Genomic DNA, 11,137 nt, shown 5'->3' with positions numbered 1-11,137 from the left:
ACTCCTGCAAATCTATGAAGGCTAGCCAATCGTTCTGGCAGATGCACCCCAGGATGGAACTGAGGGATGCACCAAAAATTGAGTAATGCATCTTAGGGTAGGGACTCCTAAAAAGCCTTGTAAAGGCTGTTTGGAAATATAAATGGTGGTGTTTGTCACCCAGAATTCTAGGGAGCTGGACACTTAATGCTAGGCAAAAAATCTTTTTGTAAGACAGAGGCTTTCAGATAGGATCTGCTGGATCTGCTGCCAATTACCTCTGTTTTGAGGACAAAATATTGTTCACAATAGTAAGACGATTCCCCTTGCTCAGCCAGCTAGCAATTAACATCTAGGAGCTGCAATAGCTACTCCAGCCATTTGTTCTGGTGTGAATTTTTTAGCGCACAAAATGGTGACCGCTGCATCTCCACTCTGCCGCTGGATAAATAAAACCAGAGTATAGCCCATGGAGGGCAGGGAATCTAAGCTGGCACTTTCTCTCTCTCTCTCCCCATCCCTCCCTCCCTCTCCCTCCCTCTCTCTCTCCCCGCAAAGAAAGCAGCCAGGAAGCAATCCAGTCCTTGCACCCCATAGCTTTTTGAAAAACCAACCAAAGTATAGCCCTCAGGCCACAGATTCCTATTGCCATCTTTATCCAACTCTGCCAATACTAAAATTGAGAGTCCAAGTACTTTTATCTTTATTAAGGAGCTGAGGAGAAAAATCATTTACATGCTCCTTCGTTGACTGAGTTAAAAGAACTAAAGCAGATCAAAGATAGTGGAATAGGCATGACCATGTCTATCTTTAACTTAGTCCCTTAATGATGACAGAAGTTAATCTCCCATGCTTGGACTCTCAAGCAGCACAAAGGAGAACAACTTATTTATAGGGTGGGTAAAAGGAGTAGGGAGCAGGTTTACCTACTCTGTCTGGAGTTCCTGCATGAAAGGTAAAATATAAGACCTTCATTTCCATAAGAGCACTAAATTCATGATATAAAAACTGCACATTAAACAATGCATTTTTGGTGGTGGCACTGTGGTTTGAATGCAGTACTGCTGGCTACTTCTGTTGATTGTTGTCTGCCAGCAATTTGATTCTCACTGGTTCAAGGTTGACTCAGCCTTCCATCCTTCCAAAGTCTAAGTGCTATTGCTATTTCCACTTGACAAGCTCAAAGTAAAACTAAAATTAAACCTTAATTAGCTCTGAAGGATCCCCGATGTATTGTTTAAAGGCAATATGTTTAAAACTTGGCAAAATTAAGCTATATAGACTTCATCTCCCAGAATTCTCCGGGAAGCATGCCAGTTGAGAGCCAGTTTGGGCTAGTGGTTATGGCCCAAGGCCAGAAAAGCGGGAGACTATGAATTCAAGTGATGCCTTAGCTCTGAAAGCCAGCTGTGATCTTGTGTCAGTCACTTTTCTCTCAGTCACCAACCCTCCCGAGTTGTTATGGGGGAGACTCGAGAAATGTATGTTGGATATGTTTGCTGACTTGAATTATTTGTAAAAATAATGAAGGCGGAATAAACAAAGGTTGAAAAACATTGATTTAAGTAATTTTCTTAAACAATAGAGTTTGCTTTTGAAAACATGGGTGTAGCTGAAGTAGCAATCTTTTTTGATAAAAAATTATTTTACCAACATAAATTTGCAACATAGTTGCTTAGCCAGGAGTTTTAGAATCCCTGTGATATATAAATTAAATTATATTTATTTATTTCAACAAATCTCAACAAATAATTGTGGAGAACATTTTTTTAAAAAAATATTTTAATTACAATAATTAAAATACATAGCAACAGAGGCTGAATAGTTAAAAACTATCTCTAAAATTTTAATCTCTAAATTTTTAATTTTATTTTTTGCCCAATTTTTGCATTTATGTAATTTTTAGTTTACTCTTGTCATAGTTCAGGCATGTTTTATATTTAGGAAGTTGCTGTATTGCAATTCAATGACATGTATTGATCTAAGAGCTGGCAATCCAAGCTTGCATTCAATAATGAAACTGATGTTGGGCAGATCATCTCTAAGTCAGTGCTTCTCAAATAGTACCACCAGAAATGGAGCAATGCTGGGAGGTCACGTGTGACTCCAGAGAACATGTGTGGCTCCTCTCAATTGATTCCTCTGTAGGGGGAATGTTTTCCCAGTTACATGCTGCTCTGAGCCTAAAAGAGAAGATGGCTCGGGGCAAGGCAGCTGCATGGTTTCTTGTTGCTCTTGGTGGGTGCCGTATTAGTCATGAACGGCGTAGCCAACCTGCTGCTGAACAAGGAGGAGCATCCTCTGCAGCTGGGCGAAAACTTCGAACAGCACCCTAATGCCTCCTTCCACACCATTCACTATGAGTGCCCGTCAGAGGCGGTGCTTATGGGCCAGTTTGGTGCAGTAGCAAGTTACTACCAGTACGGTAAAGGATGTCTTCAATTATCTTGCTACCAATACTGCTTCAGTTATCTTGTGTGCACACACGTACCAGTGTGTTTTTGCTTCTGCACATGCGCAGAAAGCAAAATATGAGGGAACATGCGCACGAGAGAGATTTCGGCGATTTTTTCCTTCCACACATGCCGAATTCTCAAACATGTGCATGTCCCCTCACAAGATTTTGCTTCCTGCGCATGCACAGAAGCAAACATGCTGGGACATGCATATGTGCAAGCTAACCAAAGCTGTGTGCGTAACGCACCAGTAGCAACAATAATAGGAATCCACCCCAGTCTAGTGACCCCAAAACATCAGTTTGATTAAGCTAGTCTTAAAAGAGGGTCCTAACCACAGTAGCCTATTCCTGCCTATCCAAAACCAGGCTCCACTGAGTTCAGTGTGACTTACTCCCAGGTAAGTGGGTAGAGCAGCCAATAGTTTGTTTGCAGCTTATAATACATAGCATCAGGCCAGATTACTTGCAGGATTGCCTTCTGCTGTATGAATCCCAGCGACCAGCTAGGTCCCAAAGAGTGGGCCTTCTCCAGGTCCCGTCAACTAGACAATGTTGTTTGGTGGGGCAAAGGGGACAAGCCTTCTCTGTGGTAGCCCCAGACCTCTGGAATCAGCTCCCCCAGAGATTCGTACTGCCCCCACCCTCCTTGCCTTTCGCAGGAGTCTCAAGACTCAGTTATGTCACCAGGCTTGGGGCAATTAGCCAATAGCCAATAAATGTGATGTATGGCTGTGATTGAATTTGTTTGATTGATTTTAATATATTGGAGTTTTAGCTTACATAGTTTTTTTAATTAATTAGATTTGTCTCTGTATTCACTGTTTTATATTATATCCTGTGAGCGGCCCCAAGTCTTCGGAGAGGGGCGGCATACAAATTGAATTAATAATAATAATAATAATAATAATAACAACAACAACAACAATAACAACAACAACAACAATAATAAATATTAACACTAAAATTCCATTGGGACCCAGATCGGAGAGTTGAGAGGGGATGCAAAATATTTACTTCTGGGGGGAGGCATAACAGAAAACAATTGAGAAACACCGCTCTAAGCCCAAACTACCCACAAGATTTGTAGAGATTCTCAGCCATCCAAATATTAGTTATCCCAAAGGTGTTTTTTTCAGGAGACAACTGGACTTTTTATTCTTTGAAGACATTTCGCTTATCCTCCAAGAGGCTTTTTCAGCCCTGACAGGATAGTGAGGAATGGAAGGATTTTTGCAAGGCATATATATCCCTTCCATTCCCCACTATCAGAGCTAAAGAAGCTTTTTTGGATGAGAAATGAAACGTCTTCAAACAAAAAACAAACCAAGAAAGACCTGAAAAAACCCCACCTTTGGGATACCCACAGGATTGTTGTTGTTGTTAAAAAAGTAGGCGGCTCGAGCTCTTTGCCTTCAGGCCCTAAAGTTAAAAAGAAAAGAAAATGCAGTTATTAAAAAAGAGGAAAAGAGCTCGCCCGCCGGCTTCAAAGAACCGCCCTTCTCCTCGGTTGCCACCTTGCGGGCCCTCTCGATAAAAGCCTCGAGCTTGGGTTCTTAGAGCGGCGGCGCGGACGTCACTTTTCCCGGCCGCGTGTTTACGTGGATCTGAAGATGGCGGCGCCGGTGCGTCCGCCGAGGCGCCTTCAGACCCCGTAGAGTAGGACGGGCAGAGCGCGAGAGGCTGACGCCCACAGAGCGAGCGGTGTTTTCGGAGGCTTTGGGGGCAAGTCTCCCTTTCTGGGTTTAAGTTGGCTGCGTCGTTAACTGTCTTGTCTCCCGAACAGGAGCTATGGACGAGCAGGAGAGGCAGAAGAAGCTGGAGGCCGGCAAAGCCAAGGTAAGGGGAGAGAAGGGAGCGCGGGAAGGTTGCCGGGAGGCAGATCCGGACGCGGTCGTGGGTGGGTGGGTGGGTGAGGTGAGAGAAATAGGTGGGTGGCGCGGGAGGCTCGGGCTCCATGGGTGGGTGAGGAACATAAAGCTTGCCCGTCCCGCCCCTTTTCCCTTAAGTAACGTATATATTATATATAGCTTGCTCGCCTGCTTCCTTCCCGCTGTCAGGAGCGGCGACTGAGTTAATAAAGCTCAATCGCGGATGGCTGAGGGAGCGAGACGTTCCCTGGCGACTTTTCCATGTTGTGCTTTCCTTTGTGTACGACTCTTTCTTTGTGTGTACTGTATGTGTGTGTGTGTTTGTCGTGCAACTGTCATCGCAATTCGGGGCAGATTGTAGGCTCCGGAGCAAGGCGCTTTTTTCTTCCCTGCTTGTGATATGTATCAACGTATTGGCTCGGGAACAGCTGTTGCTCTTGGCAAGAGGTTGTACATGCCTTGGAAATGAATGCCACAGGTCCCAACTGGTATGTCTATTTTAGAAGAGCAAGGGATGGCATATGGCTGGAAGGATCGCACTTTATTCTATCTCGCTCTATAAATAGGTGCCTTAAAAACCAAGGCAAAAGAGTACTGCCCCTAAGTCAGATTTATAATTTAAAAGCACTATACAGCAGACAAAGATGAACAAAGTCACTGAAAAATTGATAATGAAACCTGTATACACCCTCTGCAACCTCTGTTTGATGGAATATATAAGCTATGTGCATAATAAATCTTTATAACATCTAATTATTTAACTTAATTACTTATAATGTCTAATTATTTAACAATCCTGTAACAGGATTGAATATATAAATGGCTCAGGACGCCTTAGTCCCTTACTTTTGGGATGCTCAAATAGGCCAGTGAGCTCATAATTGAAAGTAATTTGATTACTGCATGGATTGCATTCTTAATTTAAAATTAAATCATTTTGCCTGCGCTGCAGTTAATGTTAAAAAGGCACATTCCGGGGCATCAGATATTCGTAATTTTTTTAAAAAATGGAAAATATATAACATTTTTAATGTGCATAATGTTTGACAAGAACTTAATTATGAGATACCTGTAAGTAACTACAACAATATTTTCAACATCCTTGAGTGTCAAGGATGTTGAAAATATTGCAATGCAACACTTTGCATTGCTAGATTGAGATAATGAATTCTTTAATTTATGAAATAATTTTAATGTGAATCTTTTTATTCAATCAATAAATGTATATCTGAAGTTTAAGCAGGGATTGCTTAAATTTAAGACCAGAATCTGTTGTTGACCAAAAAGTTGGTTAAGTGAACTTCACATAATAGAATAGAGCTGAGATGGCGAATCAAGTGGCACGTGGAGCCATATCTGCCGGCACGCAAGCTGTTGCCCTAGCTCAGCTCCAGTGTAGATGTATGCGCTGGCCAGCTGATTTTTGGCTCACACAGAGGCTCTGGGAGGGCATTTCTTGTTGTGAGCCGCTCCGAGTCTTCGGAGAGGGGCGGCATACAAATCTAATAAATAAATTAAATAAATAAATAAATTTCCGGCCTCTAGATCCTGGGGAGAGCAAAAATATGGGCCTACCAGGCCCACCAGAAGTGGATCCAAGGTGTCCATAAGTATTTTCACAGCCCTCTTTTTGACTTTTGCGATATTCAAGTCCTCAATGGAAGACAGGTTGGCAGCAATTGTTTTTTCTGCAGTTCTTATTGTCCTCTGAAATCTGTGTCTGTCTTGTTGGGTTGCAGAAACAAACCAGACAGTTATAGAAGTGCTGATGACAGACTCAATAATTCCTCTGTATCAGCAGCTCCTTGGGCAGTTTAAGCTTCCTAAGTTGGTGCAGAAAGAACATTCTTTGTTGTGCTTTTTTGATGATGTCTTTGATGATAGGTGACCATTTCAGGTCTTGAGATATGATAGAACCTAGAAATGTGAAGGTCTCTACTTTGGATACTGTATTGTCTAGTATTGTTAGAGGTGGTGGGATGGGAGGGTTTCTCCTAAAGTCTACCACCATTTCTACGGTTTTGAGTGTGTTCAGTTTCAGATTATCTATGTGGAATGCTATGCTCAATGACAGCAATCATGACACTCTGAAATTACTAACTGAACATACTCCCAGATAAGGAGCATAGGATACTTTGATATTGGGGAGACCCTAAATGGCACCAATCAGAGCTGAAATCCAAGCAAAATTCTCAGCCCTAAGAGAAGAGAAACTTTTTATGTGGCCTGCTCTGGGCCTCCCGAGATTTCTCCACTCGTTTAAGGCACACCATATTCTTTACTGTGCTGCCTCTGCATTCTGGAGCTAAACATCTGGCTTGAATTTTGGCTTCTTTTTGTTTAGGGCTGAAACCGCTGCTAGCTTTCAGTAGGGGACAGAGTTCAAGTAATCAGGATCTGAGCTTTATTTTTACACCGGATAGTCAGATGTAACATGCAAAGAACAGTTGCAGGAATTAGGGATGTCTAGTATAATGAAAAGAGAGAGAGAGTATGACACAATAGCAGTGTTACTATTTAGGGGCGGCAACAAAGAAGAGAAGGTCAACTTCTCCAGATCACCTGAAAGTAGGACAAGAAGCAATGGATGGAAACTTATCAAGAACAGCACCAACCTAGAATTATAAGGAGAAATTTCCTGACAGTAAAAGCAATTAACCAGTAGAACAACTTGCCTTCAGAAATTGTGGGTATTCCATCACTGGAAGTTTTAAAGAATACATTGGGTAGCAATTTGTCTTAAATGGTGTATGGATGTGATGGCGAACCTATGGCACGCGTGCCACAGGTGGCATGCAGAGCCATATCTGCTGCCACGCGAGCCATTGCCTTAGCTCAGCTCCAGTGCAAATGTATGCATTGGCCATCTGATTTTTGACTTACATGGAGGCTCTGGGATGGTGTTTTTGGCCTCTGAGGGCAGTGGAGGAGGCCGTTTTTGCCTTTCTCAAGCTCCAGGGAAGCCTCTGGAACCTGTCGAGGGTGAAAAATGGGCCTACTGGGCCCACCGGAAATTGGAAAATGTGGGAGGAGGGCATCATGCACACAATGTGCAGGGAATGGGGCAGCGTGGGGGTGGTTGCACACACATGAACAGGGGATCACACGCACATGTCCTGGAGGGGCATTGAATTATGGGTATGGGCATGTGCACACTTTCAGCACCCGAGGAAAAAAGGTTCACCATCACTGGTATAGGGTTTCTGCTTGAGCAGGCGGTTGGGCAAGAAAACTGTCAAGGTCACTTGCAGCTTTTTACTGTGTTAAACTTCTGTGCAGGAAGGAACTTCTTCCATAGGGTGTAGAACCAGAGCTCAAATCATCAGGATCTGGGGTCTATTTTCCCATCCCGCCAAAGTTCATCTCCCCTCCACATATGGAAAGGAACTATTTTTAGCATAGTGCAGAAATATAACTCAAAGGGAGTTCCTTTAGTGGGATGTGGGAACATGAGGTCCATTTTTTTTCCAATTCATGAAAAGAATTCAGTTCTTAACAACTCCCAACGTGAGAGAGATTCTCAGCAGGTAGCAATTTGAAACCTTTCTTCCCAGCTTCCTAATTGACGTTTTGAGGAAGCCAACAGAGGATATTGCAAATGGCAATCATATGATTATTGGATGCTTGATAATTAGACAGAAGTCTGTAAAGATTGCCAATCACCAAACTTTAAATTATATAATTGTGGGAAGGGGATTTGCATTATTTATGATGGCTTGCCCATAAAGCATCTTTTTCAGGCCCTTGATAACTTTGAATAAAGTTAAACAATCAATCATAAATTGAGCACTACCTGTAGATCTGATTACTGCTTAAGATGGAAGCCACAGAAATTGCAGGTCTCTATCTTAATTGGGGAAGAGGCAAACAAATCCTGGAAGAATGCAAGTTATTTCATATTGTTGCTAAGAATATAATATGAAGTTTGTGAAGATTATCAGTCATACAAGTGATGGTTCTTCAGAATTAAAGAAGCTTCTTGGATGAGAAACAAAATGTTTCCAAGGGAAAACAAAGTTCAGTTTGGGATAATCCATATTATCACCTTTGGCATAATATTGGTATATTTCTGAAGTTGAAGTTCACCAGAGGGAGTTGTTGCGTTTAATTGTGTTTCATTAAAATATTAGGACTATGCTTATTGTATTTTTGCCATATTTATTTATTGAAAACATTCAACGCAAAACATTGAAAGTATATTATCAATGCATTATTAAAAGCAATATTTAAAAATCCTAAAAGAGCTAAAAGTCATGTCGAAAAGTTTCAGAACAGAAAGTGTATTTATCCAATCTGAAAACTAAATATTTGTGAATCTTTTTGCTATTTTAAATGGTAAATTATTATTAACAAATATTTCAAATTCCTTTACCTAACTTTACCTAATCTCTGTTTATTTTTCATCAATTTTCTATTTTAACTAGTTTTACATTCACTTATGCTATCTTTATACAGAGAATCACTAATGATATTCTTCCAGTTATCTGGCACTAATATAGTCTTGAATACATATGTTGAGCAAATTGCACAATTATTCCATAAGCAACTCACATTCATAATTCAATATTTCTGTACACTGTCTGCCCAGTGTAGAGAATTTTTCAAAGGCCTTAACCAAGCAAAATAAAATAACCACCACAGTCCATTGTGTGTATCTTTGTGTTCATTTCTTTTATCCTTTTCAATAAAGCAAATACAGAATGTACACATGGATGAATTTGGTACCAGAGACTGCACTAAAAGGGATCCTGTTTCTGTGCTAGTTAATTCCTAGAATTCAACTGATTTTTCTAGACTTTCTCACATATATGTATGCAATTTGCTTTATATGTGCTACAATTTAGCTATTACAGGCTGATTAATGGATTAATTGTAAAACATTTTTCTTTCTCAAAATTGGTCACCTGCTTAATTTATGTTTCTTTCTGAAGAAACATATAAAGATATAATTAAACCCAAGTTTTCTATTATAAGATTGATTCCTTTGTTCCTGAAGTAATCTTATTCATCCATAGGTGTGTCTCCCCTTCTATATTTCTTTTAAACATCCTACTGCTTATAGAGGACTCTCTCAATAGCAGTTATCTCCATTATCCAGTCTTTATCATTTTGTAGAAGAAGAAAATCCTAGAAATGAATAAATTTTACTTTATTTGTTAGAGCTTTATATTATGCACATGCTGGGGGTGGGTGTACATCTTCTTGTAAAATATGGTGATAGTGAATAATAATCTTGTCTGTAGAACAAAGAAAGCACTTTTACATCTCTGAATAATATAAGCAAATAATTATATCCAATATAATAGCTGATGCTCTTGCTTTATTGTTGAAATGTTCTATATCTTTAGGTGTGTATTGTAGGTTTTTTTTAAAAAAAAAGATCTATAGTTATATAAAAAAATTAGAAGATATGTTGCTGATGGATTAAAAAAAGGGATACTGTTCATCCTTGTTAAATAAACTTGATAATCATTGTTGGCAGGGTAACTGACAGTGAAAAATTACAAATAAATCAACAATGTTTAGTAGAGTTAATTTTTAAGGTATTATGCATAAGTTTATATTACTATTGAAAAATACTTATATATTCTTTGAGGTTTTTTTTCTCATAGTAGTTTTACAGCAGAATTTTACTTTTGAATTATAAAAATTGTGCTTTTTTCATTCTTATTAATACGCTACAGGCAGATTAGTGTTTAAGGCAAATTAGTGAAAAGCAGTATATGTTTTTCCAAAGAATTAAGCAATTCAAAATGTTTTTTAATGTTCACCAAGTGAGGAAAAATAATGATATTTTGTCGGTTTATAGGTTAATCCTACATTAAGACTTGGTGTGCTGATTTCATTGAGGAAAATATAGCTGATTTATATGCACATTATTTAGAATGATAAATTTTATTTCAGCTATTTATATCAAACCCTTATTTTTGTTTAATAAATTACTCAAGGCAATGTAAAATATCTAATACCTCTTCTTATTTCCCCGCAATAATAATCCTGTGAGATGGGTTGGGCTAAGAGAGAGTGATTGGCCCCAAGTTACCCAGCTGGCTTTCATGTATAAGATGGAACTAGAACTCACAACCAGGCTGCGCTGGAATTGCGTTGGTGTGTGAAATCAGCAGCAATCCCAGAGCTGCAGTGGGCCAAAATGTGTTGGGTTTTTTTGGCTATGCTCCTGGGCCTGGATGGGATTGAGCTTCAGCGGCTTGGGGGGAAATAGGCAAAAGCAGCTCTCAAGCTACAGCCCAAAGAGGCTTACTGTTTTTCATTGGCTTTAGAGCTTCCCCCCCCCCCCTCATTGTAAAACCCAGCCCCAATCTGGCCTAGCAGCCAGGCAAAGACTGTTTTGACAATAGTGAGAGCAAGAAGCCATCAAAGGTCAGCTATGGAGGAGAATGCAAGACAAGGGAAATCTTGGAGTGCAAGATGAGTGGGCTACTATGGCTGAAGTAAGTCAGCTAGGATAGCTGCAACTTCCTAATATGTGGCTAGCAGCTCCAGAACCATGCAACTGACCCACAATGGAGAAATATAATCAATAAAACAGACAGGAGGTTTTGTGATTTAATAATTTTATATGCTTTATAATTTCTATAATTTTACTGGTGGTTCATAAACTTTTATGAATGTATTTCTTCATTTTAGGGAGGGAGGTTTTCATTGAAGTATTTATTTATTTATCTATCTATCTATCTATCTATCTATCTATCTATTTATTTATTTGGATTTGTAAATATTTTTCCTATGGATAAAGCAATAAGCTAAAGATAATCCTCAATTTATGACTGAAATAAAGCATACACATTCCTTCCACAAGACATGACAGTTG

At 39.8% G+C, this 11,137-nt stretch overlaps 1 protein-coding gene across 1 annotated transcript in view; it reads left to right on the top strand.

Annotated features, from left to right (window-relative positions):
* Positions 1 to 3,993: 3,993 nt before the first annotated feature.
* The window catches only part of LOC139153771 (A-kinase anchor protein 9-like), a 62,525-nt gene continuing 55,381 nt past the window's right edge, over positions 3,994 to 11,137 (top strand). Inside the window, exon 1 of the mRNA XM_070728147.1 lies at positions 3,994 to 4,273. Coding sequence (XP_070584248.1) covers positions 4,226 to 4,273 — 48 coding nt within the window. The 5' untranslated portion in view covers positions 3,994 to 4,225. The remainder of the gene's footprint in view (positions 4,274 to 11,137) is intronic.

This window comes from Erythrolamprus reginae, chromosome Z (assembly GCF_031021105.1).
Source record: "Erythrolamprus reginae isolate rEryReg1 chromosome Z, rEryReg1.hap1, whole genome shotgun sequence".
Taxonomy (NCBI): domain Eukaryota; kingdom Metazoa; phylum Chordata; class Lepidosauria; order Squamata; family Dipsadidae; genus Erythrolamprus; species Erythrolamprus reginae.
This window is presented reverse-complemented; position numbering and strand designations above follow the sequence as displayed.